Consider the following 27,578-nt stretch of genomic DNA (forward strand, 5'->3'; position numbering starts at 1 on the left):
CGTAACTCAGCTCCTCGGTCCAACCCGCAGCACTGTCTGCCCCAAGCCGGACTACAACCCCCAGCATGCCCCGCGGCGGCGCGGTCATGTGATCCTGCTTTGTGCCACGTGACTTCTTCGGCCACGCCGGGCGGGAGGTGCCGGGAACGCCCCCGGGACAGCGGGACCAGCGGGGACACTACCGGGACATCCACCGGGACACCCACCGGGCAGTGCTTGGCACCACCAGGCACCAGAGGGAGATCAACAGGACATCACCGGGACACCCGCGGGACACCCTCGGGCAGCGCTTGGCACCGCCAGACACCGGAGGGAGATCACCAGGGTGTGACTGGGACACCACCAGGCACCACTGGGCACACCGGGACACAGTCCAGACACCCCCAGGACACCTCCGGAACACCACCGGGACACGCCCGAGCAGCGTTTGGCACCACCAGGCACCGGAGGGGGACGTCACCGGGACATTACTGGGACACCACCAGGCACCACCGGGACACCGCCGGGCACTACCGGGACACCCTCGGACACCACCGGGGCACACCCGCGACAGCCCCAGGACCCGCCAGGCACGACCGGGACACCACTGGGACACACGCGGCCACCAGTGGATACACGGGGACACCTCCGGGACACCTCCGGGACATCCCCAGGCACCACCAGGGCACACCCGGACACCACCGGGACACCCCCGGGCACCGCCCGGCACCACCGGGACACCACTGGGACACACGCGGCCACCAGTGGATACACGGAGACACCTCCGGGACACCTCCGGGACATCCCCAGGCACCACCAGGGCACACCCGGACACCACCGGGACACCCCCGGGCACCGCCCGGCACCACCGGGACACCACTGGGACACACGCGGCCACCAGTGGATACACGGGGACACCTCCGGGACATCCCCAGGCACCACCAGGGCACACCCGGACACCACCGGGACACCCCCGGGCACCGCCCGGCACCACCGGGACACCACTGGGACACACGCGGCCACCAGTGGATACACGGGGACACCTTCGGGACACCCCCGGGCACCGCCAGGCGCCACCGGGACACCGGCAGGCATCGCTGGGACGCGGCTGGGCCATCACTGAGCCCCGGCTGGGACATCACCGGGGCACCACCGAGCGCTCTGGGACACCCTCGGGACACGCTCCGGTGCAGCCGCCATGGCCCCGCAGGGCCGGGAGCGCCCGTGGGCGCTGCTGCCGCTCCTGCTCCTCCTCCTGCTCCCGCCGGCCCCGCTCGCCGCCGCCGCCGCCGCTCGGCCCAACTTCGTCCTGGTGCTGGCGGACGACCTGGGATTCGGGGACCTGGGCAGCTACGGGCACCCCTCGTCGGCCACGCCGCACCTGGACCGGCTGGCGGCCCGCGGGCTGCGCTTCACCGACTTCTACAGCAGCGCCGCCGTCTGCAGCCCCTCCCGGTACGGCCCCGACGGCCGCGGCATCGCCCGCTCTGCGCTGCCCTTCCCTGGGGCGGAACCGCCCAGTGCCCGGGCAGGTTGGGGCGCCGCAACACGGGAAAGATGTGGAGTCATTAGGCAGTGTCCAAAGGAAGGACACGGGGCTGGGGAAGGGGCTGGGGGGGAAGGTGTGAGGGCACTGAGGGCACTTGGGGTGTTCAGCTGGAGAAGGGGAACCTCAGTGCAGGGACAACTTCCTCGGCAGGGGCAGGCACAGGCACTGAGCTCTGCTCTGTGTGAGCAGAGACAGGACCCAGGGAATGGCTGGAGTTGTGCCAGGGCAGGGATCGGGCACAGGGAATGGCTGGAGCTGTGCCACGGCAGGGACAGGGCACAGGGAATGGCTGGAGTTGTGCCAGGGCAGGGATCGGGCACAGGGAATGGCTAGAGCTGTGCCACGGCAGGGATAGGGCACAGGGAATGGCTGGAGCTGTGCCAGGGCAGGGATAGGGCACAGGGAATGGCTGGAGCTGTGCCAGGGCAGGGACAGGGCACAGGGAATGGCTAGAGCTGTGCCAGGGCAGGGACAGGGCACAGGGAATGGCTGGAGCTGTGCCAGGGCAGGGATAGGGCACAGGGAATGGCTAGAGCTGTGCCAGGGCAGGGATCGGGCACAGGGAATGGCTGGAGCTGTGCCAGGGCAGGGACAGGGCACAGGGAATGGCTGGACCTGTGCCAGGGCAGGGACAGGGCACAGGGAATGGCTGGAGCTGTGCCAGGGCAGGGACAGCACCCAGGGAATGGCTGGAGCTGTGCCAGAGCAGGGACAGAGCACAGGGAATGGCTGGAGCTGTGCCAGGGCAGGGTTTGGTGGGATCTCAGGAAAAGGTCCTTCCCCCAGAGGGTGGTGGGCACTGACCAGGCTCCCCAGGGCAGTGGGCACAGCCCCAAGGCTGCCAGAGCTCCAGGAGTGTTTGGATGATCCTCTGGGGCACAGGGTGTGACTCCTGGGGATGTTCCCGAGCAGGGCTGAGGGTTGGACGGGATGACCCTTGTGGGTCTCTTCCAGCTCTGCACGTTCTGTGGCTCCGTGACCCCAGTGGGGAACGGCTGTACCGGGAGGGGTGGAAGGTGGGTAAACCTGCCGGGAGGTGAACCTGGCGGTGGATAAACCTGCCGGTGGACAAACCTGCGGTGGACAAACCTGCCGATGGACGAACTTGCTGTGGATAGACCCGCCGTGTCCGGGGCGGTGTCACCGCGCAGCCTGACGCGTGTCCCCTCCCCGCAGGGCAGCGCTGCTGACCGGCCGCTTCCAGGTGCGCTCCGGGATCTATCCCGGCGTGTTCGACCCGGGCTCTCGGGGAGGGCTCCCACACTCCGAGGTCACCGTCGCGGAGGTGCTGAAGGCTCAGGGCTACGCCACGGCCATGGTTGGCAAGTGGCACCTGGGCGTGGGGGCCAATGGCTCCTTCCTGCCCGTGCACCAGGGGTTTGACCACTTCCTGGGGGTGCCCTACTCCCATGACCAGGTGAGAGGACGGGCAAGCCCCGGTGTCCTGGTGCGTGGGGATGTGTGTCCTCTGTGGTGGGAGGGAGGGAGGGTGGGTCGGCCATCCACTGGGTGCTTCCCACTATGAACTTCCCACTCTGAAGCTCCACCTCCTCTACTGGGGCTCAGCTCCTTTGTGCCGTTGCTGAGAGGTGCTTGGGGACAAACCTCTCAGCTCATGGGTGTTGTCCCTCTGTCCATGTCCCACCTGGGCTGCTGCCTGTCCCTGGGCCACAAAGGCACAGTTGCTGCCTGGAGAAAGTGCTCCTGGGCAGCTCAGTCCTGGGGCAGCTTTAGGGTGGGGAAAAATCCCCTGGGTTTCTGGGAGTGGCCACTCAAAGGATGTCCATCATAGTGGGCCACTGTGACACTCTTTGCTCCTCTTCCTTCCCCATCCTGGAACACAGCACAAATCCCAAGTTCTGTGTCCTCTCCAGGGCCCCTGCCAGAATCTCACATGTTTCCCACCTGACATCAAGTGTTTTGGGACCTGTGACCAGGGCGTGGTGCCACTGCCACTGCTCTGGAACCAGACCATCATCCAGCAGCCTGTGTCCTTCCCTGACCTGGTGCCACTCTACAACAAATTCTCCCAGAACTTCATTGCTGACTGTGCCCGACGAGGCGTCCCCTTCCTGCTCTACTACGCCTCCCATGTAAGAGAGGGGCAGCTGCTCCAGGTCCATGGGTGGGGAAGGGAAGGGAGCCCATGGGCAGAGCAGGGAAGCATCTCCACTCCTGCAGCCCCACAAGCTGCTCTGTGTGACCTGCTGTTCCCACACAGAGCCAGGTCTTGTGGGATAATGCTCTGGGGCTGCTGCTTTCTGGAGCTCTCTGGGCCATCCACTGGGGAGAACTTCCCACTCTGAAGCTCCACGTCCTCTGCTGGGGCTCAGCTCCTTTGTGCCATTGCTGAGAGGTGCTTGGGGACAAGTCTCTCAGCTCATGGGTGTTGTCCCCTCTGTCCATGTCTCACCTGAGGTGCTGCCTGTCCCTGGGTGAGCTGGGAAGCAGCTGCAGTTCAGGGGGTTGGTTCCCACCCTCTCTGCCTTTCCCCAGCACACCCACTACCCCCAGTTTGCCAGCCAGGAGTATGCGGGGCGGTCCCGGCGGGGGCCCTTCGGGGACGCGCTGGCCGAGTTCGATGGCTCTGTGGGACAACTGCTGCAGGCCCTGCAGGAGAACGGCCTGGAGAACAACACCTTGCTGTTCTTCACCTCTGACAATGGGTGAGTGGGCTCAGCAGGGGGCACTTGGCCACGGGCAGGGGTCTGCTGCCATGGGATGGGGGCTGAGGCAGTGGTTGGGTCATGGTGTGGCATTGCCAGGTGAGACCCCCAGGAACCTGAGGTGAACCAGGAGGTACCCAGTGCATGATCTCTTCTGTGTCCCTGTGACTCGGCTGGGCCAGAAACCTCACAGGGGTCAGGCCAGGAGTGGCAGCAGCCCAAATATCCCTCAATTCCCTTTGTGTGTGGGTGACATCAGTCTCTGGTGCCCTGCTTGGGTGTCACACACCTTGGCTTCTGCACCTGCCCCATAAGGCTGAGCAGGATGGCACCAGGTCTCCCTGGTCTTGGCCCCATTGGCAGCACCAGGGGAGGGGCAGCATGACCCTGTGTCCCTGATGTCATGTGGCTCTTGTCTCCCAGCCCCTCCACCCTGCGCATGGCACGTGGTGGCAGCTCCGGCCACCTCAAGTGTGGCAAGGGCACAACGTACGAAGGTGGCATGAGGGAACCAGCAGTGGCTTATTGGCCAGGCCGGATCGCTCCAGGTGAGCCTTGGCACTGCCTCTGCCAGCCCAGGCAGGGATGTCACAGCTCCTCAACCATCCCAGACAGGGAGAAGTGAGGATGGCAGGATGGGAGTGGGATCAGGGAATTGAACTTTTCCTTGTGACAGGAGTGACACACGAGCTGGCCAGCACCCTGGACATCCTGCCAACATTCACTGCCCTGGCTGGAGCAGCCCTTCCCAGGGTGGCCCTGGATGGCTATGACATGAGCCCAGTGCTGTTTGGGACTGGGAAGGTGAGTCCTGGGGGCTGGCTTGGCTGGCCTTGGGCACAGAGGCTGCTGTGGGGCTGAGCCGTGTGCCTGAGGAGCAGAACCAGCTGAGGGGAGATCCATGGGCTGGCACCTTTTGTCCCTTGGAGCCCCGGCGTGTCTCCAGGATGCTGCTGTTTGTCACCTCCCTCCTCTCCAGCCTTATCCTGGCTGTAGGATCAGGGCTCCTGTGGGAATCCCTGGAGTCTCTGGCCCTGTTCTGGGCTGTCCTTCAGCCAGGTGGCTGCACAGGTGAGCTGAGCTCTGCTGCTCCCCCAGAGCCCCCGGCTGACCATGTTCTTCTACCCTCCGGCCCCCGACCCCCTGCACGGCCCCTTCGCTGTCCGCCTGGGCAAGTACAAGGCCCATTTCTTCACCCAAGGTCAGTCTGCCTGTGCCCTCAGCGGGGCACCTTCGGGCAGGGCCGGCTGCCCTGGCTGCCCAGACCCCCAGAGGAGGGAGCAGAGCTCACCCGGGGCTTTGCTCTGCAGGTTCCTTTCACAGCGACACGACCCCAGACCAGGCGTGCCACGGGCTGACCCCGCTGACCCCCCACCTGCCCCCCCTGCTCTTCGACCTGGAGTCGGACCCCGCCGAGAACTACGACCTGCTGCGGGGTGGGGCAGGCCCGGAGCTGCTGCAGGTCCTGAGGGACATCACGCTGCAGAAAGTCCTCCTGGAGCAGCGCCTGGAGTTTGGGGAGAGCCAGATAAGGAAGGGCCGGGATGCAGCCCTGCAGCCCTGCTGTGTGCCCAACTGCACCCCCAAACCGTCCTGCTGCCGCTGCCCACGGCCTGGGGCTGCCCCTCACTGACACCCCAACCCACAGTCCCCCCACCCCGACTAACCAAGCTCAGCCTTAGAGCTGCCCCACAGCCCTGGCATGGGGACACCTCGGACTAAGAGGGTGCTGGGGAAGCACATGGGAGGTCGGGGAGACCCCCAGCCCTGCCAGGAGTGCAGGGCAGGGCCAGTGATCCATGGGGCATGTTCAGACCTTGGACAGGAGCCCTGACTTGTTCAAGGAGGCAACAGCATCTCCTCCAAAGCAACCACGGCTCTTTGGAGCCCCAGTCCAGGGGGAGCAGAGGGCACATCCTGGATCCAGAGACCCCACCTGGGCTGGAGCCCCCTGGTGCCCCCGGGTGGGAGCAGAGCTGGGGCTGCAGCACCAGCACTGCCAGGGCCAAGGGCACAGTGGCAGGAGGTGGGATGGGGGTCCCCACGGCAGGACCTTGGTGCAGGGGGCACAGCCTGCGTGGGCAGCAGCAGCTCAGGGTGGGCATCCTCCAGTACCTCCATGGCCCTCCTGTGGGACTCCAGCACTGCCCACTCCAGCTGCTCCTGTGGCTGCCCTGCTCCATGTTTAAATTGCTTTTCCCAGCCGTGGGACACCTGAGGCTCTGCCCTGGGAAAGCTGGGCATGAGAAGTTTCTTTCCCAGGCTGTGGTGTTTGGGGACAGGGCTCAGTGCCAGCTGTACCCAGGCAGCAGTTTGGGTGTGGGGCTGGTGCTGATCCCCCTTCTCTCCCTGTGCCAGGCTCACCCAGTCTGCCCTCCCTCCACTCCTGCCTGTCTCTGCCCTTGTCTCCTCCCAAACCAGGGGCCAATCCCACTCACTCCCCACCAGCACTCCTGGCTCCCAGATTGTCTTGTTCTTACCTTGCAAAGAAGACTGAATTGGGTTGAAAACACAGTTAATGGGTGTTGTGGTTCCAGCCAGGACAGAGAAAACAAGAGGGGTAAGAACTGGTCAGGATTTGTTTGTTTTCCTGGGCTTTCCATGGAAATCCTCTCCTTGTCTTGCACCTTCTGTTTTTAATATTGATGCTGATACTGTTCTTTTTCTTATCTCATTGCTTTTCCCAGTAAATTATTCTAATCTCAACCCATAATCTTTGCCTCTTGCTTCTACTTGGATGGAGAGGGGAAGGGAGTGGCAGTGGGGGTTTACCAGGACTGCTGAACTGGAGAATACCATCCCTAAACCACAACAAAGGGGAGCACAGGCTACTTTATTTCAGGGATTAAATGGCCCTGAGCATCTCTGTGGGCTCAGGGGAGGAGCGTGGGCAGCACAGAGCAGTCCTGGGCACTGGGGCTGCCTTTGGCCTCACTGCTGTTGTGATTCCAGCAGGGAATGCCTGTGATCCTCTGCAGCCAGAACTGGGTCTGCTCACCCTTCTGGTCTATCCATTTTGTCCTTTAGGAACTTCAAGAGCTCCTCCAGCTTCTCCAGGAAATCAAATAGGATCTGTTTTGGGACTGTAAGGACCACAGGCATGTCCGAGTCTGTGGCTGTTGGCACCTTCAGAGCAGCTGGGGTAGGGACTGGCTGTGGTGTTGGAGAGGCTGTTACTGCTGAGACCAATCCCATCTGCAGCAGGATCCAGTCATAGAAGTGCTGAGTGCAGGTGAAGACTCCGAATCGTTTGTCTTCAGCACAGCCTTTTCCCCAGCTGGTCATCCCCACGAGCCAGAAGAAGTCTCCAGTGTTGTCCTTGCAGACCAGGGGACCCCCACTGTCCCCCTGCAGCAGGAGAGAGTGCTCAGGGCTGGGGGGGCTGTTCCAGGATCACATCCCCACCTTGGAGCTGCCGGGAGCACTGGCTGGGCTGTGTGGGCAAAGCCAGGCCTTGGGGTCAAGGGGACATGGGGAAGGGACCCACAGCTGGGCAAAGGCAGGGCAGCCCTGGGATCCATGTGGGACAGGGATGTGCAGCTGGGCAAGGGCAGGGCAGCCCTGGCATCCATGTGGGACAGGGATGTGCAGCTGTGCAAGGGCAGGGCAGCCCTGGGATCTATCTGGGACAGGGACCCACGGCTGGGCAAGGGCAGGGCAGCCCTGGCATCTATCTGGGACAGGGACCCACGGCTGGGCAAGGGCAGGGCAGCCATGGCATCCATGTGGGACAGGGATGTGCAGCTGGGCAAGGGCAGGGCAGCCCTGGGATCCATGTGGGACAGGGATGTGCAGCTGGGCAAGGGCAGGGCAGCCCTGGGATCCATGTGGGACAGGGATGTGCAGCTGGGCAAGGGCAGGGCAGCCCTGGCATCCATGTGGGACAGGGATGTGCAGCTGGGCAAGGGCAGGGCAGCCCTGGCATCCATCTGGGACAGGGATGTGCAGCTGGGCAAGGGCAGGGCAGCCCTGGCATCCATCTGGGACAGGGATGTGCAGCTGGGCAAGGGCAGGGCAGCCCTGGCATCCATGTGGGACAGGGACCCACGGCTGGGCAAGGGCAGGGCAGCCCTGGGATATGGGATATGGGACAGGGATGTGCAGCTGGGCAAGGGCAGGGCAGCCCTGGCATCCATGTGGGACAGGGACCCACGGCTGGGCAAGGGCAGGGCAGCCCTGGGATATGGGATATGGGACAGGGATGTGCAGCTGGGCAAGGGCAGGGCAGCCCTGGGATCCATCTGGGACAGGGATGTGCAGCTGGGCAAGGGCAGGGCAGCCCTGGGATGTGGGACAGGCACAGGGACAGGGTGGCCCCGGCAGCAGGGGGGACCTGGGGCTGGGAGGGCTCTGGGTCAGGCCCAGCCCGTGCCACATTTGGGGGTCGGGGGGTCCCTGTGGTGCTGGGGCCGAGGCACTCGCCCCACGCTCCCACCTGGCAGGTGTCGATGCCGCCCCGCGGGTACCCCGCGCACAGGTCGTGGGGGGGCACGGCCCCCGCGTACCAGCGGCTGCTGTTGCACAGCTGCACATCGATGAGCCGCACCTTGGCCTCCTGCAGCGCCAGGCGTGGTCTGAGAGCTGGGGCACAGCGGGCAGTGAGCCCCAGCAGCGCGGGGCACCTTGGCCTGCCCTGGCTGGGGGAGCTCTTCAAGCAGCCTCGTCCCGCCGTGCCCCTGCTGTGGGCTCTGGGGCAGGGGCAGCCCCTCTGCAGGGGCACATGTGCTGCAGCCTGGCTTGGGTTGGACTGTGCTGGTGGGGAGCCCAACCTGTTTCCCTGAGGTTCTCAGCCTTTGTCCCTGAGGTGCCCAACCTGTGTCTCTGAGGAGCCCAACCCATGTCCCCTGGGGTGCCCAGTCTGAGCCCCCTGGGTTCCCAATCCGTGTCCCTGGGGTGCCCAGCCTGGGTCCCTCGGGTGCCAAACCTGTGTCCCTGGGGAGCCCAACCTGTGTCCCCAGGGTCCCTAGCCCATTTCCCAGGGTCCCCAGCCCATGTCCCCAGGGTACCCAACCCGTGTCCCCTGGGGTACCCAACCTGTGTCCCTGGGGTGCCCAACTTTTGTCCCTGGGGTGCCCAGCCTGTATCCCCGGGCTGCCAACCCCATGTCCCCATGGTGTCCAACCAGTGTCCCCAGGGAGCCCAGCCCATATCCCCAGGGTGCCAAACCTGTGTCCCTGCGTTGCCCAACCTGTGTCCCCAGGGAGGCCACCCCATGTCCCCAGGGTGCTCAGCCTGTGCCCAGCTTGCCCCCAACACAGATGTGCTGTTTGGTAACTCACCCCTGTCCATGGTGGTTCTCCACCCCGCGATGTAGCAGGATCTCAGCTCTGAGACCCTCAGGTTGGTGTCGGGCACACAGCCCAGCTGGATGTAGTCACTGCACTCCAGAGGCTCCTCCAGCTCCAGCAGGGCAATGTTGTTCTCTCCCGTGGCAAACATGTAGTTCTGGTGCACCAGAAGCCTCTGGATGTGCCGGATCTGGGTCTCAGGGCCCGGCTGAGTCAGGTCAGTGGCTCCAATCACCACCTGCCACCCAGTGACATTTCTGAGGGCATATGGAGAGGGGACTGAGCAGGAGCAGAGCTGTGCCAGCCCAACACTTCCCTCCCCAGACTGGGCACCTGCCCGAGCTGTGGGCACAGCCCCGTCCCTGCTCCTTACCCAGCCCCAAAGAAGCAGTGGGCGACCGTGAGGACCCACTTGGGGTTGATGAGGGACCCTGAGCACATGTGCCATGTGCCATTGGCCCAGGTGGCCTGGATGCTGACGATGCCAGGCCAGGTCCCAGATGCGACACCGTTGCCTGGCACGATGCCACCAGAAGAACCAAAGGATCCCTGGGCAGCATCTGTGGGGTCGTAGTCGGGCAGGAGGGAGCTGTGGTCGGAAGCCATGGGCCGGAGCCCGCAGGTCCCTCTGCAAGCACAAAGCAGCACTGCCCTGCTCAGGGTGCCCCATTGCCCCTGCCCACCCAGCACTGAGGGGCAGCAGGGCCAGGGACCCCCGAGGGCACGTCTGTCCCCCCTGGGTCTGCTGGGAACCCCCTGAGTGTTCCCTGAGCTCCCTCCCAGATCCCGGGCCACGGACCTGCAGCTGTCCCAGGTCCCACCCACGGGTCCAGCCAGGGCCAGCAGGACCAGGAGCCACAGCCCAGCCATCGGTGCCACAGCATGTGGCAGTGCCAGGAGCAAAGGGGTCACCTCTGTGGTGCCCACAGTGCCCCTGGCCCAGGGCTGATGTCACAGAGGGGCCAGTTCCATGTGCTGGGCACAGTGGCCTCTGGAAGGAGGGCAGGTGGGTGGTGGTGCAACATGTATTATAGATCATATCATAATATGATTTATATTTGCATTTTTATATCTTAAAATTACATATTATATTTTTATTACATACAAAATATACAGTAAACATACTTTTCTATATACAAAATGTATCTTATGTACAGATTAGTCAATGTTAACACAGTCTGATAAAATATGATCTATTAAAAGAATATCTGCTAAAATAATGAAATTAGACTAGAACAGAACAATAAAATATAACTTTCCATTTACTAGAAGTCACTACAGAATTGGTACTGGGAATGCAAGTATATATTTATATTTTACAAGAATAAAGTAAATATATGTATGTCAGGCCATTGCAGCCAGCACTGGATCTGCTCATCCTGCTGTTCTTTATCCCTCTTTATCCCTCAGGCAGAGCAGGAACTCCTGCAGCAGGTTAAAGGATTTCCCCAGCACCTGGAGTGGGGATGGACTGGCTGTTTCAGAGTGGCCCTGGGTGGCTGTGGGGGGAGCTGGTGCTGTTTGGGACAGGGAAGGTGAGTCCTGACCTGGGGCTGGGAGGGTGCTGTGGGGCTGGGAGACTGCAGGGAGGGTGCTGTGGGGCAGGGAGGGTGCTGGGAGGGTGCTGTGGGGCTGGGAGACTGGAGGGAGGGTGCTGTGGGGCAGGGAGGGTGCTGGGAGGGTGCTGTGGGGCTGGGAGACTGCAGGGAGGGTGCTGTGGGGCTGGGAAGGTGCTGTGAGACAGGGAGGGTGCTGTGGGGCTTGGAGGCTGCTGTGGGCCTGGGAAGGTGTTGTGGGGCAGGGAAGGTGCTGTGGGGCTGGGAAGGTGCTGTGGGGCAGGGAGGGTGCTGTGGGGCTGGGAAGGTGCTGTGGGGCAGGGAAGGTGCTGTGGGGCTGGGAAGGTGCTGTGGGGCACGGAGGGTGCTGTGGGGCTGGGAAGGTGCTGTGGGGCTGGGAAGGTGCTGTGGGGCAGGGAAGGTGCTGTGAGACAGGGAGGGTGCTGTGGGGCAGGGAAGGTGCTGTGGGACTGGGAGGGTGCTGTGGGACTGGGAGGGTGCTGTGGGACTGGGAAGGTGCTGTGGGGCTGGGAAGGTGCTGTGGGGCTGAGAAGGTGCTGTGGAGCAGGGACGGTGCTGTGGGACTGGGAGGGTGCTGTGGGACTGGGAGGGTGCTGTGGGGCAGGGAGGGTGCTGTGGGGCTGGGAAGGTGCTGTGGGGCTGAGCCTGTGCCTGAGGAGCAGAACCATCTGGGGGCACTGATGATCCATGGGCTGGGCCCTTGTGCCTGGGCTGGCTCATGCCATGGGGGTTCAGGGCTGCAGGATCGGGGCTCCTGTGATGCCACCCTGGAGTGTGGGGCTCTCCCTCAGCCAGAGGCTGCACAGGGACACCCAAAACCCACCAGAGCCGCCACCCCAACTCCCCAAGCTCAGCCCTGGAGCTGCCCCACAGCCCTGGCTTGGGCACCCCTCGGACTGGCAGGGTGCTGGGGCAGCACGAGGGGGTCAGGGGGTGGAGGGCAGGGCCCGTGCTCCGTGGGGGATGTTCAGACCTTGGACAGGAGCCGGACTCATTCCCAGAGGGACCAGCTCCGGCGCTTCCTCCAGACCCACCACAGCTCTCTGGAGCCCCGATCCAGGGGGAGAAACAGCATCTGCCGGGCTCATCCACCCCCTCCCCTCCCTCCACTCCTGCCTGTCCCTGCCCTTGTCTCCTCCCAAACCAGGGGCCAATCCCACTCACTTCCCCACCAGCACTCCTGGCTCCCAGTCTGTCCCATCCTTTTCTTTCACAGGAGGCTGAATTGGGCTGAAAATGCGAATCATGGGGAACACAAACAACTTTATTTCTGGAACACACTGAACTTCCCCATCAGGGTGGGCTCAGGGGAGGAGCGTGGGCAGCACAGAGCAGTCCTGGGCACTGGGGCTGCCTTTGGCCTCACTGCTGTTGTGATTCCAGCAGGGAATGCTTGTGATCCACTGCAGCCAGAGCTGGATCTGCTCATCCCATTGCTCAAGTTTTTTGTCCCTTTAGGAACCGCAGGAGCTCCAGCAGCAGGTTAAACAGTTGCCCCAGTATCTGTTGTTGGAATGGAATGCCAGTACAATTCCTCGATTCCATTGGGATTGGCATCTCCACAGGGGTCGAGTTGCACTGTGGCTCTGGACTCTGCTCGGTGGGCGAGGTAGGAGTTGGCTCTGATGTGGGAGCAGCTGTTACTGTTGGGAGCAATCCCATCTGGAGCAGGATCCAGCTGTGGAAGTGCTGGGTGGAGGTGAAGATCCCGGGGCGTTTGGATCCAGCACAGCCCCTTCCCCAGCTGGTCATGCCCACCAGCCAGAAATAGTCAGCTCTGTTGTCCTTGCAGACGAGGGGACCCCCGCTGTCCCCCTGCGGCAGGAGAGAGGGCTCAGGGTTTGTGGGGGGCTGCAGCACTGCCAGCCCTGCCAGGGCAGGATTCCCAGCATGGACAGGCTCTGCCTGGGGGCTGGAACCTCCAGAGCCTCAGCTGGCAGAGGGGTCAGGGGTTTGTTCAGGTCGGGCTCTCTCCCATCTCTGCACAGTTGCAGGGTCAGAAGGGAGCGCTGGCTGGGCTGTGTGGGCAGAGCCAGGCCCTGGGGACAAGGGGACATGGGGCAGGGACCCACAGCTGGGCAAGGGCAGGGCAGCCCTGGGATCCATGTGGGACAGGGATGTGCAGCTGGGCAAGGGCAGGGCAGCCCTGGCATCCATCTGGGACAGGGATGTGCAGCTGGGCAAGGGCAGGGCAGCCCTGGCATCTATCTGGGACAGGGACCCACGGCTGGGCAAGGGCAGGGCAGCCCTGGGATCCATGTGGGACAGGGATGTGCAGCTGGGCAAGGGCAGGGCAGCCCTGGGATGTGGGACAGGCACAGGGACAGGGTGGCCCCGGCAGCAGGGGGGACCTGGGGCTGGGAGGGCTCTGGGTCAGGCCCAGCCCGTGCCACATTTGGGGGTCGGGGGGTCCCTGTGGTGCCGGGGCCGAGGCACTCGCCCCACGCTCCCACCTGGCAGGTGTCGATGCCGCCCCGCGGGTACCCCGCGCACAGGTCGTGGGGGGGCACGGCCCCCGCGTACCAGCGGCTGCTGTTGCACAGCTGCACATCGATGAGCCGCACCTTGGCCTCCTGCAGCGCCAGGCGTGGTCTGAGAGCTGGGGCACAGCGGGCAGTGAGCCCCAGCAGCGCGGGGCACCTTGGCCTGCAGCCTGGCCCAGGGTTGGCCTCTGCTGGAGGGGAGCCCAACCCATGTCCTCGAGGTGCCCAACCTGTGTCCCTGGGGTGCCAAACCCATGTCCCCATAGTGCCCAACCTGTGTCCCCGGGGTGCCAAACCCATGTTCCCAGGGTACCCAACCCAGTGTCCCCAGAGTACCCAACCCATGTCCCCAGGATGCCCAACCTGTGTCCCCTGGGGAGGCCAACCTTTGTCCCTGGGTTGCCCAGCCCATGTCCCTTTGGTGCCCAACCTGTGTCCTTGGGGTCCCCAGCCCATGTCCCTTTGGTGCCCAACCTGTGTCCCCTGGGGATGCGAACCTTTATCCCTGGGTTGCCCAGCCCATGTCCCTTTGGTGCCCAACCTGTGTCCCTGGGGTCCCCAGCCCATGTCCCCAGAGTGCCCAGCCCATGTCCCTTTGGTGCCCAGCCCATGTCCCTGGGGTGCCCAACCCGTGCCCCAAAGCTCAGGCTCAGGGCCCTGTCCTGTTTGGTAACTCACTGCTGTCCATGGTGGTTCTCCACCCTGCGATGTAGCAGGATCTCAGCTCTGAGACCCTCAGGTTGGTGTCGGGCACACAGCCCAGCTGGATGTAGTCACTGCACTCCAGAGGCTCCTCCAGCTCCAGCAGGGCAATGTTGTTCTCTCCCGTGGCAACCACGTAGTGCTGGTGCACCAGGAGCCTCTGGATGTGCCGGATCTGGGTCTCAGGGCCCGGCTGAGTCAGGTCAGTGGCTCCAATCACCACCTGCCACCCAGTGAGATTCCTGGGGGCACGTGGAGAGGGGGCTGAGCAGGAGCAGAGCTGTGCCAGCCTAGCTCTTCCCTCCCCAGACTGGGCACCTGCCCGAGCTGTGGGCACAGCCCTGTCCCTGCTCCTTACCCGGCCCCAAAGAAGCAGTGGGCGACTGTGAGGACCCACTTGGGGTTGATGAGGGACCCTGAGCACATGTGCCATGTGCCATTGGCCCAGGTGGCCTGGATGCTGACAATGCCAGGCCAGGCCCCTGGGTGGACACCAGTGCCACCCTCTCCATGTGCTGTGCCATTGGAAGGCTCCGAGGGGCCGTAGGCAACATCTGTGGGGTCGTAGTCGGGCAGGAGGGAGCTGTGGTCGGAAGCCATGGGCCGGAGCCCGCAGGTCCCTCTGCAAGCACAAAGCAGCACTGCCCTGCTCAGGGTGCCCCATTGCCCCTGCCCACCCAGCACTGAGGGGCAGCAGGGCCAGGGACCCCCGAGGGCATGTCTGTCCCCCCTGGGTCTGCTGGGAACCCCTTGAGTGTTCCCTGAGCTCCCTCCCAGATCCCAAGCCACAGACCTGCAGCTGTCCCAGGTGCCACCAATGGGTCCAGCCAGGGCCAGCAGGACCAGGAGCCACAGCCCAGCCATCGGTGCCACAGCATGTGGCAGTGTCAGAAGTGAGGGGTCACCTCCAGCACAGCCACCAGTGCAGCCTCCACAGCCCTGACTGTGCCCCCAGATGGGGCTGATGTCACAGAGGGGCCAGTTCCATGTGCTGGGCACAGTGACCTTGGGAAGGGGGAGAGGGGCAGGATCGAGTCATAGAACTGTGGGATGGTTTGGGTTGGGAGGGACCTTAAAGGCCACCCAGTGCCACCCCTGCCATGGGCAGGGACACCTCCCACTGCCCCAGGTTGCTCCAAGCCCTGTCCAGCCTGGCCTTGGAGTGGTGGCACCTCATTGCAGTTGTGGCACCTGAAAATTTAATGTTGAAGTAGATGCCCCCATAATGTAATTAACCATTAGCCCTCTTGCTGCTTCATTAGTTGTAATTTAGAACAACTAATGATATTCAATATATGTTTGCTTTGCTGGTAGTAAGATCACAGTATCTTCTACTACCCTCTGGCTTTACTCAACACTAGTAAATAGTAATGTATCGTGATCTGCAGTAATTACAGGTTATTAATAGTCATCTGTTTCATAATTAATAATCTCTACTTTTACTATTGGTTTTATTACTCCCATTGTTACTCTGTGTTGCTTCCTTGAGCATTACATTCTAAACTAGCACTAATATTAGTGCACCACTTTATTAATATGTATTATTAGTATATATTTATAGTTTATTAATATTAATATATATTGTAAATAGTAATTTATGTAATAATATTTCTATAGTCCTATTACAATATATTACTATTAGTTTGTTCTAACACTAATATTACTATTTTAATTACTACTGGTATTACTACATGAAGATTACCAATGGTAATCTGCATTCTTACTATTAGTCTGTATTCTTATCATTAGTCTGTGTTATTACCAGTAATATCACTACATTAATTAGCACTGTTAATTGTGACTGTTAATAGCAGGTGACAGGTGGGTGGGATGGGTGGAAGGACAGATTTGATGGGTGGACATGTGGACCCGATGGGTGGATGGACAGATCTGCCAGGTGGGCACCTGGATCTGTGGGCAGGTGTGTGGATCTGATGGCTGGACACAGATGTCTCACCTCAATTTGTTAATCTGATGGCTGAGCATGCAGAGCTTGTGGATATCTGGGGGTCAGACACCTGGATCTGATGGATGGACACCTGGATCTGACGGATGGACACTTGGATCTGATGGATGGACACCTGGATCTGACGGATGGACACCTGGATCTGACGGATGGACACCTGGATCTGATGGATGGACACCTGGATCTGATGGTTGGACACCTTGGTTGGACACCTGGATCTGACGGTTGGACACCTGAATCTGATGGTTGGACACCTGGATCTGATGGATGGACACCTGGATCTGATGGTTGGACACCTGGATCTGATGGATGGACACCTGGATCTGATGGTTGGACACCTGGATCTGATGGTTGGACACCTTGGTTGGACACCTGGATCTGATGGTTGGACACCTGGATCTGATGGATGGACACCTGGATCTGATGGATGGACACCTGGATCTGACGGTTGGACACTTGGATCTGATGGTTGGACACCTGGATCTGACGGATGGACACTTGGATCTGACGAATGGACACCTGGATCTGATGGTTGGACACCTGGATCTGATGGTTGGACACCTGTAGATCTGACGGATGGACACCTGGATCTGACAGATGGACACCTGGATCTGACGGATGGACACCTGGATCTGATGGTTGGACACCTGTAGATCTGACGGATGGACACCTGGATCTGATGGATGGACACCTGGATCTGATGGATGGACACCCGGATCTGACGGATGGACACCTGGATCTGACGGATGGACACCTGGATCTGATGGATGGACACCTGGATCTGAAGGTTGGACACCTTGGTTGGACACCTGGATCTGATGGTTGGACACCTGGATCTGACGGATGGACACCTGGATCTGACGGATGGACACCTGGATCTGATGGATGGACACCTGGATCTGATGGTTGGACACCTGGATCTGATGGATGGACACCTGGATCTGATGGTTGGACACCTGGATCTGATGGTTGGACACCTTGGTTGGACACCTGGATCTGATGGTTGGACACCTGGATCTGATGGATGGACACCTGGATCTGATGGTTGGACACCTGGATCTGACGGTTGGACACTTGGATCTGATGGTTGGACACCTGGATCTGACGGATGGACACTTGGATCTGACGGATGGACACCTGGATCTGATGGTTGGACACCTGGATCTGATGGTTGGACACCTGTAGATCTGACGGATGGACACCTGGATCTGACGGATGGACACCTGGATCTGATGGTTGGACACCTGTAGATCTGACGGATGGACACCTGGATCTGATGGATGGACACCTGGATCTGACGGATGGACACCTGGATCTGATGGATGGACACCTGGATCTGATGGTTGGACACTTGGATCTGACGGATGGACACCTGGATCTGACGGATGGACACCTGGATCTGACGGTTGGACACCTGGATCTGAAGGCTGGACACTTGGATCTGACGGATGGACACCTGGATCTGATGGATGGACACCTGGATCTGATGGATGGACACTTGGATGTGATGGATGGACACCTGGATCTGATGGATGGACACCTGGATCTGATGGTTGGACACCTGGATCTGATGGTTGGACACCCGGATATGATGGATGAACACTTGGATCTGATGGATGGACACTTGGATCTGATGGATGGACACACAGATCTTATGGGAAACCTGTAGATCTGATGAGTGGACACATAAATCTTATGGATGGACATCTGGATATTTTAGGAAACCCACAGATCTGATGGGTGGACAGAGATCTGGTGAGTGACCACACAGACCCCACGGATGGACATTCAGACCTGACAGCAGAGCAGCTTCCATGGGCACCTTCATCGCTGGGACAGCAGCACTTCTGTGGGACCAGGGATGGTTCAACCCCACCAAGATCTCAAGCACTGCCTGAGGAGACTCTCTGAAGACCCACCAGCATCAACTACAGGATTCTTGGAGCTCATGGAGGCTTCTTCCAGCAGCATCCCAAGGAAATGCCTCTTTGGCCAGTGGGACAAGGGGCTGGGTGGTGACTCCTCGGTGACCCTGAAAGCAGGAAGGAGGTTTTTGGTTTTGGTTCCTCTGCCTGAAGCTCTTGCCTTCCTCCAGGAAGGGCTGTGCTGGCACCAGCAGCTGCTTCCTGGGGATTTCCAGCCGTGACGAGCCCTGGCATGGAAGAGAAATAACATAAAATGGAATGATAATAATAATAAATTAAATAAACGTGGGATGGTGCTTCCCCCAGGCAAAGGGGCCTTGTGCCATGGGGAGGGGACAAGGTGATGATTCTTGTCTTGTCCCACACCAGCCAAGGAAACCAAAACGTGATGGAAAAAAATAGGGGAATATTCAGCACAAAAAATGGGATTTGAGGGTTGGATCCTGTTCAGGAAGGGCCCCACTGGTTCCCTGCATCCCGGAATCCACCAAAGCTTCCCAGTTTCGGTAGCAGAGAGGAGATTGGATGGGTTTGGGGCTCCCACTTCCCTGGGTCAGAGAGGTCACTGGAGGCTTTGGGGCTGATTTCAGCAGATTTGGGTCAAAGGCTCACCACGTCCTTCCATGACAACCCCACTCTGGAGGCTTTGGGGCTGATTTCAGCAGATTTGGGTCAAAGGCTCACCACGTCCTTCCATGAGAACCCCACTCTGGAGGCTTTGGGGCTGATTTCAACAGATTTGGGTCGGAGACTGGCCACGTCCTTCCATGAGAACCCCGCACAGCTCAGCTGGCCACGTTCCAGGCACGAGGGCTCTCCCGTGTCCCTGCTGTCCCTTGTGTCCCTCCGAGGCAGCCAGAAATCAGTTACCAATTCTAATGACCATGCTGAAATTCCACAGTGCCCAGCCGGGTCTGGGATGCTCCGGGCAGTGCCGGGGCAGGCGGGATGAGCCCGGCGGGACGGGGGCGATCCCGGGGGGCGCTGGCCCTTTAAGGGCGGGCAGGTGCGGCGGCTCGGGGGGCGGGAGCGTGGCGGCTGAGCGACGGGCCGAGCGGCCAATGGAAAGGCAGCGTGCGGGCAGACGGGCCAATGAGAGGGCGGGAAAGGGAGTGGGCGGGGCTGAAGCTGAGGGGCCGGGGCTCGGTCGGGCTCGGTCGGGCTCGGTCGGTCCCGGTCGGGCTCGGTCGGTCCCGTTCGGTCCCGTTCGGTCCCGGTCGGTCCCGTTCGGTCCCGTTCGGCCATGGCGAGGCGGGCGGCGGTCACCACCGGGCCCGTCGGGGATGATTTCTCCTTCGTGAGCCCGGTGGTGAAGTACGTGCTCTTCTTCTTCAACCTGCTCTTCTGGGTGAGTGCGGGGGCGGCACCGGGACCCCCCATTCCCGAGAGACCCCCGGGGCTGTCCCCACCCCTGGGACATTCCAGAGACCCCCCATTCCCGAGAGACCCCCCGGGGCTGTCCCCACCCCTGGGACCCACCGGGACACCCCATCCCTGGGACCCACCGGGACCCCCCATTCCCGAGAGACCCCCGGGGCTGTCCCCACCCCTGGGACATTCCAGAGACCCCCCATTCCCGAGAGACCCCCGGGGCTGTCCCCACCCCTGGGACATCCCAGGGACCCCCCATTCCCGAGAGACCCCCCGGGGCTGTCCCCACCCCTAGGGCCCACCGGGACCCCCATTGCCGAGAGACCCCCGGGCCTGTCCCCACCCCTGGGATCCACCGGGACACCCCACCCCTGGGGCCCACCGGGACCCCCCATTCCCGAGAGACCCCCCATTCCCGAGGGACCCCCCATTCCCGAGGGACCCCCGGGGCTGCCCCACCCCTGGGACCCACCGGGACCCCCCATTCCCGAGAGACCCCCGGGGCTGTCCCCACCCCTGGGACATCCCAGAGACCCCCCATTCCCGAGAGACCCCCGGGACTGTCCCCACCCCTGGGGCCCACCGGGACCTCCCATTCCCGAGGGACCCCCCCATTCCCGAGGGACCCCCGGGGCTGTCCCCACCCCTGGGACCCACCGGGACCCCCCATTCCCGAGGGACCCCCGGGGCTGTCCCCACCCCTGGGACCCACCGGGACCCCCCATTCCCGAGGGACCCCCGGGGCTGTCCCCACCCCTGGGACCCACCGGGACCCCCCATTCCCGAGGGACCCCCGGGGCTGTCCCCACCCCTGGGACATCCCAGGGACCCCCCATTCCCGAGAGACCCCCCGGGCTGCCCCCACCCCTGGGACATCCCAGGGACCCCCCATTCCCGAGAGACCCCCCGGGACTGTCCCCACCCCTGGGACCCACCGGGACCCCCCATTCCCGAGAGACCCCCGGGGCTGTCCACACACCTGGACTAATTGAGACCACCCCACTCCTTAGACCCCCGCGCCCCCCAGTCCCTGGGGCACTACCGAGAGCCCCCATTCCAAAGGGACTGACGGACCCTGGGGTTGTCCCCACCCCAGTCCCGCCCCCACCCCTGGACCCTACTGGGACCCCCGCCATCCTCAGGGACCCCCTGGGACACCCCATCCCCGGGACCCCCCCCCCCCCAGGGACTCCCAACCCCTGGGACTGTCCCAATGCCGGACCTAACTGGGACCCCCCCATCCCCGGGACCCCCCAACTGCCCCCCATCCTCAGGACCCCACTGGGACCCCCCGAACTCTGGGGCTGTTCCCACCCCAGGACCCCACTGGGACCCACAACCTGCGGGACCCCCGGACCTCCCTATCCTGATACCCCCACCGTGACCCCCCATTCCCAAGGCACCCCCAGCCCCTGGGACTGTCCCCACTGGGACCCCACTGGGACCCCCAGCCCCTGGGACTGTCCCCACCCCTGGACCCCACTGGGACCCCCAGCCCCTGGGACTGTCCCCACTGGGACCCCCCATCCCCGGTTCCCCTGGGATCCCATGGAACCCCTCCATCCCTGGAACCCCACCAGGAACCCCCAGACCCCACGATGCCACTGGGACCCCCCCGACCCCCCCAATCCCAGAACCTCACTGGGACACCCCTTTATCATTGGTAGGAGGAGGATACCCCATTCCCTGAGGGTTTGGGGGGTCTTTTGGGCCCCCATCACCTCACTGGGGCCCTTCCTGGCCCTATGCAGGTGTCAACCCCCAGAGCAGTGACAGGGAGGGGGGACAGAGACCCCTCTTGTCCCCAGGCCACTCCAAGGAAACCTCATTTCCATGTTTTGGGACTTCTGTGATTTTTTAAAAATGTTTTTGAAGTTCTTTTATGTTTCGAGGATTTTTTAAATGTTTTGAGATACTTTTACCTTTTGGGGTCTTTTTTAAGCTTTGGGAACTTTTGTACTGCTTGGGGACAATATTTTATGTTCTGGGTGTGATTTTTTTGTGCCTTTGTGGGGGTTTTTTTGCAGGGTTGTGTTTTTTAGAGGGTTTGGTTCCGTGTTTGCACTTTTATTTTTGAGGAAGTTTCTGGTTTCTGACAAACCACGACCCTGTGTCCAGTCACCCGTAGCAGAACAGGGTTGGTGGGGACAGAGGTGACCTCCCAGGGGGTGGGGACAGAGGTGGCCTCTCAGGAGTGGGGACAGAGGTGGCCTCCCGGGAGGTGGGGACAGAGGGGGTGCAGACAGGTGTGGCCTCTCTGGAGGTGGGGACAGGTGTGACCGCCCAGGGTGTGGGGACAGGAGTGGCCTCTCAGGGGTGGGGACAGAGGTGCCCTCCCAGGAGAAGGGCACAGGTGTGACCTCCCAGGAGTGGGGACAGGGGTGGCCTCCCAGGGATGGGGACAGGGGTGGCCTCCCAGGGATGGGGACAGGTGTGACCTCCCAGGAGTGGGGACAGGGGTGGCCTCCCAGGGATGGGGACAGGTGTGACCTCCCAGGAGTGGGGACAGAGGTGGCCTCTCAGGGGTGGGGACAGAGGTGCCCTCCCAGGAGAAGGGCACAGGTGTGACCTCCCAGGAGTGGGGACAGAGGTGGCCTCCCAGGCAGTGGGGACAGAGGTGGCCTCCCGGGAGGTGGGGACAGAGGGGGTGCAGACAGGTGTGGCCTCCCTGGAGGTGGGGACAGGTGTGACCGCCCAGGGTGTGGGTACAGGAGTGGCCTCTCAGGGGTGGGGACAGAGGTGCCCTCCCAGGAGAAGGGCACAGGTGTGACCTCCCAGGAGTGGGGACAGGGGTGGCCTCCCAGGAGTTGGGGACAGGAGTGGCCTCCCAGGAGTTGGGGACAGGAGTGGCCTCCCAGGGATGGGGACAGGAGTGGCCTTCCAGGAGGTGGAGACAGGGGTGGTCTTCCAGGGGGTGGGGACAGGGGTGGCCTCTCAGGGGTGGGGACAGAGGTGGCCTCCCGGGAGGTGGGGACAGGTGTGACCTCCCAGGAGGTGGGGACAGGGGTGGCCTCTCAGGGTTGAGGACAGAGGTGCCTTCCCAGGAGAAGGGCACAGGTGTGACCTCCCAGGAGTGGGGACAGGGGTGGCCTCTCAGGGATAGGGACAGAGGTGGCCTCCCAGGAGAAGGGGACAGGTGTGACCTCCCAGGAGTGGGGACAGGGGTGGCCTCTCAGGGATAGGGACAGAGGTGGCCTCCCAGGAGAAGGGGACAGGTGTGACCTCCCAGGAGGTGGGGACATGTTGGACACCGTGTCCATGTGGAGGTGACAAGGGGACACCGAGGCAGCAGGTTGCCCATGTGCAGCCCTGGCTCTTTGGGGGCTGCCTCCAGGACCCCGGATGTGGATGGGGGTGCCTGGGGGGCTCACAGCCCCCCATCCTGCCCTGCAGATGATCTCCATGGTGATGGTGGCCGTGGGGGTCTACGCCCGGATGCTGAAACACGCAGGTGAGGTTGGGGGGCTGCTCACCTGGGCTGAGCCCGAGCCAGCACCACCCCTGGGGGACCCTGGGGGTGCTGGTGGCTGGGGGGCTGCTGGTGACAGCTTGTCACGACAGAGGCGGCCGTGGCCTGCCTGGCAGTGGACCCTGCCATCCTCCTCATCGTGGTGGGCGTCCTCACCTTCCTCATCACCTTCTGCGGCTGCATCGGCTCCTTGCGGGAGAACATCTGCCTGTTGCAGACGGTGAGGCCCCAGGGATGGGGGGCCCTCCCAAAAGGGACCCCAAATGGAAACCTTTGTTCCCTAAAAGTGACTTTTACCCCCTGCAAAAGTAGCTTTCCCTTCAAAAAAGTCACTTTTCTGCCCCCCAAAAGTGACTGTTGTTCCCAGAAAACTTTCCTTCACCCAAAAGTGAGTTTTATCCCCAAATGGAAACTTTTCTCTCCCAATCAAGTAATTCTTTCCTCCCCAGAGTGACTATTTCCTCTAAAAAGGGAATTTTGCCTCCAAAAAGGAACTTTTTCCTCCCCCAAAGTGACTTTTCTTCACAAACACACCAACTTTTCCCTCACTTTTTAGTGCCTTTCCTAGGAACTTCCTAGGACCCTCGTGGGGGGATCTCAGCATCCCTCCCGTGGTCCCCTCACTGTCACTCTCCTCTCTCCCGCAGTTCTCCGTGTGCCTGACCATCATCTTCCTCCTGCAGCTGGCAGCTGGTGTGCTGGGCTTCTTCTTCTCTGATAAGGTGTGTGGGGGAGCAGTGGTGGGGCTGGGTGACCCCAGTCCTGCCCTGCTGGGTGACAACCTCGCTGGTGTCCCCTGCAGGCACGTGGCAAGGTCAGTGAGATCATCAACGGGGCCATCGTGCATTACCGGGATGACCTGGACCTGCAGAACCTCATCGACTTCGGGCAGAAGGAGGTGAGTGTTGGGGCCTGGGGTTTCCCTCCAGGGGAGGAGGAGGTGTCCCCACTCCTGGGTCAGGCTTAAATCCCTGCAGTGCCACAGGCTGGGCACAGTGGGTGGCTCAGAGAATCATAGAATGGATTGGGTTGGAAAAGCCCTCTGAGATCAGCAAGTCCAACCCTTGGTCCAACTCCAGTCCCTTTACCAGATCATGGCACTCAGTGCCACGGCCAAGCTCAGCTGAAAACCCTCCAGGGATGGGGAATCCACCCCCTCTCTGGGCAGCCCATTCCAATCCCTGAGCACTCTCTCTGCAAAGGATTTCTTTCTGCTCTCCAACTTCAATTTCCCCTGGCAGAGCTTGAGCCCATCGTGCCCCCTTGTCCTATTGCTGAGTGCCTGGGAGAAGAGACCAACCCCCACCTGGCCACAACTTCCCTTCAGGCAGTTCCAGACAGTGCTGAGGTCACCTTTGAGCCTCCTCTTCTCCAGGCTGAACACCCCCAGCTCCCTCAGCCTCTCCCCACAGCACTTGTGCTCCAGTCCCTTCTCCAGCCTCGTTGCTCTTCTCAGTTGGGTTGGAAGAGACCTCTGAGATCAGCAAGTCCAACCCTTGATCCAACCCCACTGGGATCACTCTGTGCCCTGGGCTGGTGATCACAGTGGGGTTGGATCAAGACATGTTGGATTCTCTGTCCCTGGAGGTGTTTCAGAGGACACTCAGTGCCACATCCAGTCCCTTCTCTGGCCCTGCTCCAGCCCCTCAATCTCTTTCCTGAACTGAGGGACCCAGAACTGAACACAACACTACTCTGTGAGGATTTGATGCTCATGGTGATGTGCTGTTTAGGCAGAGAGAGGTTGTGGAGAGCTGCAGGAAAAGAGGGTGGGGAGGGGAAGAAACACCCCACAGTGTCCTGTCCCCATTCCCCGGGTCAGGGTCCCTGTCCCTGCAGAGTTCTCCGTGCCTTTCCCACAGTTCAGCTGCTGCGGGGGCGTCTCCTACAAGGACTGGTCGCAGAACATGTACTTCAACTGCACCGCCACCAACCCCAGCAGGGAGCGCTGCTCCGTCCCCTTCTCCTGCTGCCTGCACGACGCCAACCAGGTCAGTCTTCAGGGGACCCCGGGTGGCCCTGGGGACCCCCACTCCGAGCCTCTTCCCCCAGTCCGAGCCTCTTCCCCCACTCCGAGCCTCTTCCCCAACCCCTGGGGCTGCCCTGAGCCTGCAGCCCCTTCCCAGGGAGAGAGAACACGCTGATGGCAATGTATGGACCCCCATTCCTCCCTCTGGATTTGGGGACCCCCAGCTGGGGATACTGTGGTGAGGTGGGGGTGAACTCCCCCCTGCTGCCCCCTCTTTTGGAGCTGGTGGCATTTAGGGAGCCTGGCTCTGGAGGGTGGGGTGGGCACACCCGAGGGAAGGGACACCCTGCTTGATGCCAAGGTGAGGGCAGAGCTCCTGGTGACCCCACAGCTGCCCCCCAAGATCAGGGACCCTGGTGTGTGCTGTCCCCAACCCCTCTGTGCCCCGTCCCCCTCCCAGACTGTCGTCAACACCATGTGTGGCCATGAGATGCAGAACATGGGCTACCTGGAGGCCAGTGCCTTCATCTACACCAACGGCTGCATCGACAAGCTGGTCAACTGGATCCACAGCAACCTCTTCCTGCTGGGGGGCATCACCCTGGGGCTGGCCCTCCCCCAGGTACGGGGTCCTGGGGACTGGGGGGAGAAGGATCCATCCTGCAGCTCTGGGTGGTGCTCTGTCTCGTTTGGGAGTTGCCTTAAGGATGTGGTTAATTACAACGCAGAGGGAAGTCCAGGTGGGATTTGGGGTGGGGGAGCAGTGCAGATGTTGGACACGGGGTGACACTGCCTGGTGTCCCTCAGCACCTCCCTCTCCCCTTCCTCTTTTCCTCTCTCTCCTTCCCCTTTCTCTCTCTTTCCCCCTCCTCTCCCTCTTCTTGTCTTTTCCTCTTTCCTTCCTCTCCCTCTTGCCCTCCACTTCCCCCTTCCGTCTCCCCCTTCCCCTCCCTCTTCTCTTCCCTCTCTCCCGTCCTCCTCTCCCTTTTCCCTTCCTCTCTCCTCTCTCCCTCCTTTCTCCTTCTTCCCCTCCCTTTCCCTCTCCCTCCCCTTTTCCTCTCTGCCTCCCCTTTTCCCCTCTCCCTCCCTCTCCCTGTCCCTCCCTCTATTCCCTCTTCTCCCTCCCTCTCTCTATCCCTTCCTCTCCCTTTCCCTCTCCCTCTCCTTCCCTTCCTCCTCTCCAGTTGGTGGTCATTGTCCTGGCTCAGCTCCTCATCAACCAGATCCGGGATCAGATCAAGCTGCAGCTCTATAACCAGCAGCACCGGGCAGACCCCTGGTACTGAGCGGGCATCTGTCCGTCTGTCCGTCCATCCCTGCGGCACAGAGGCAGCTCCTGGGGCTCAACAGCCCTTTTCCCAACCCTGGATCCACGGGAAGAGCTGAAGGGGCTTTGCTGGAGAGGAGGGAGGTTGGAGCAGGCTGTGGGTCTGTGGTGGCCGCTGTGCTGCGGAGAGGGACCCGCAGGGACACGGGACACTCGGTGCCTTTGGCAGCCAGTGGCAGCTTGGCCAGGACGTGCCAGGCTGCCATGCCCTGTTTTGGGGACTGACCCGGCCCCAGGACCACTGTCTGTCTGTCTGTCTGTCCTGCTGGGCATGCACAAAGGTTTGTACTCGGATGTGCTTCCCATCTCCATGTGTGCTGGAGATGGGCATTTGTCTGTCTGTCTGTCTGTCTGTCCATGCACCGAGCTGCCTTTGCCCAAGGTGGGCTGCAGAACTGGGGACATTGCCACTGTCACCAGGTGCCACCAACCCTGTTGGGTCTGTGTGTCCTGTGGGGGTGAGCAGAGCCAAGGACTGGGAGCGGGAGCCATCGGCACAGGAGGGATGACCCAGGGGTGCTTCCCCAGCCAAGGGCAGGGGTCCCATCTGTGCCCAGGGTGCTGAGCTCCTCCGCAGGATTCTGGGCCCACTCCACAGAGTGCTGGACCCCTCCACAGGGTGCTGGGCCCCTCCACAGCGTGCTGAGCCCCCCCCCCCCCCCAGGGTGCTGAGCCCCCCCCCCCCCCCAGGGTGCTGAGCCCTTCCAAAGTGTGCTGGAACCCTCCACAGGGTGCTGGGCTCCCCACAGGGTGTTTGGCACCTTCAAAGGGTGCTGAGCCCCTCCCAAGTGTGCTGCCCCCCCCCCAGGGCATTGAGCCCTTCCACAGGGTGCTGGGCACCTTCACAGGGTGCTGGGCCCCCCCCCCCCCAGGGTACTGGGTCCCTCCAAAGTGTGCTGAGCCCCCCACAGTGTGCTGAGCCCACTCTACAGGGTGCTGAGCCCCCCACAGGGTACTCGGCCCCTCCAAAGTGTGCTGAGCCCCCCACAGGGTTCTGAGCCCCCCACAGTGTACTGAGCCCACTCCACAGGCTGCTGAGCCCCCCACAGGGTGCTGGGCACCTTCACAGAGCATTGAGCCCCTTCACAGGGTGCTGGGTGCCTTCACAGGGTGCTGGGCACCTTCACAGGGTGCTGGGCCCCTCCACAGAGTGCTGAGCCCCCCACAGGGTTCTGAGCCCTCCACAGGGTGCTGGGCCCCTCCACAGGGTGCTGAGCCCCCGCCCAGGGTGCTGAGCCCCGCATGGAGCAGTCAGTGCCAGGCTGTGCCGTTCCTTTGGCTCTCATGGAGAATAAAGAGACAAGTCC

The 27,578-nt window shown here is 61.8% G+C and overlaps 4 protein-coding genes across 5 annotated transcripts; 2 read left to right on the forward strand and 2 right to left on the reverse strand.

Moving 5' to 3' along the window:
* The first annotated feature begins 132 nt into the window (after window positions 1-132).
* On the forward strand, window positions 133-6,900 carry ARSA (arylsulfatase A). Its single transcript, XM_071550117.1, has 8 exons — window positions 133-1,434; window positions 2,705-2,945; window positions 3,403-3,621; window positions 4,025-4,194; window positions 4,618-4,742; window positions 4,871-4,998; window positions 5,293-5,395; window positions 5,505-6,900. Exons 1-8 carry the CDS (start codon window positions 1,178-1,180, stop codon window positions 5,825-5,827), a joined length of 1,566 nt encoding a protein of 521 aa, XP_071406218.1. The 5' UTR covers window positions 133-1,177; the 3' UTR covers window positions 5,828-6,900.
* A 288-nt stretch (window positions 6,901-7,188) lies between these two features.
* LOC139669595 (acrosin-like) lies at window positions 7,189-10,352 on the reverse strand. Its single transcript, XM_071550094.1, has 5 exons — window positions 10,282-10,352; window positions 9,856-10,110; window positions 9,474-9,739; window positions 8,630-8,775; window positions 7,189-7,542 (listed from the first exon to the last, which is right to left on the reverse strand). The coding sequence occupies exons 1-5, from the start codon at window positions 10,350-10,352 to the stop codon at window positions 7,189-7,191; spliced, it is 1,092 nt and encodes a 363-aa protein (XP_071406195.1).
* Window positions 10,353-12,314: 1,962 nt separating this feature from the next.
* On the reverse strand, window positions 12,315-15,108 carry LOC139669618 (acrosin-like). The gene is made up of 5 exons (XM_071550118.1): window positions 15,038-15,108; window positions 14,603-14,866; window positions 14,221-14,486; window positions 13,513-13,658; window positions 12,315-12,874 (listed from the first exon to the last, which is right to left on the reverse strand). Exons 1-5 carry the CDS (start codon window positions 15,106-15,108, stop codon window positions 12,497-12,499), a joined length of 1,125 nt encoding a protein of 374 aa, XP_071406219.1. The 3' UTR covers window positions 12,315-12,496.
* Window positions 15,109-19,267: 4,159 nt separating this feature from the next.
* On the forward strand, window positions 19,268-27,578 carry TSPAN33 (tetraspanin 33). 2 transcript variants are annotated; one of them, XM_071552883.1, is made up of 8 exons: window positions 19,268-19,483; window positions 22,900-22,957; window positions 23,068-23,195; window positions 23,623-23,697; window positions 23,778-23,873; window positions 24,838-24,966; window positions 25,405-25,566; window positions 26,129-27,578. In XM_071552883.1, exons 1-8 carry the CDS (start codon window positions 19,379-19,381, stop codon window positions 26,228-26,230), a joined length of 855 nt encoding a protein of 284 aa, XP_071408984.1. In that variant the 5' UTR covers window positions 19,268-19,378; the 3' UTR covers window positions 26,231-27,578. The 2 variants fall into 2 exon arrangements, with proteins under 2 accessions (XP_071408984.1, XP_071408985.1); XM_071552884.1 differs by having other exon boundaries at window positions 23,659-23,697.

This window comes from Pithys albifrons, chromosome 3, assembly GCF_047495875.1.
Source record: "Pithys albifrons albifrons isolate INPA30051 chromosome 3, PitAlb_v1, whole genome shotgun sequence".
NCBI lineage: Eukaryota > Metazoa > Chordata > Aves > Passeriformes > Thamnophilidae > Pithys > Pithys albifrons.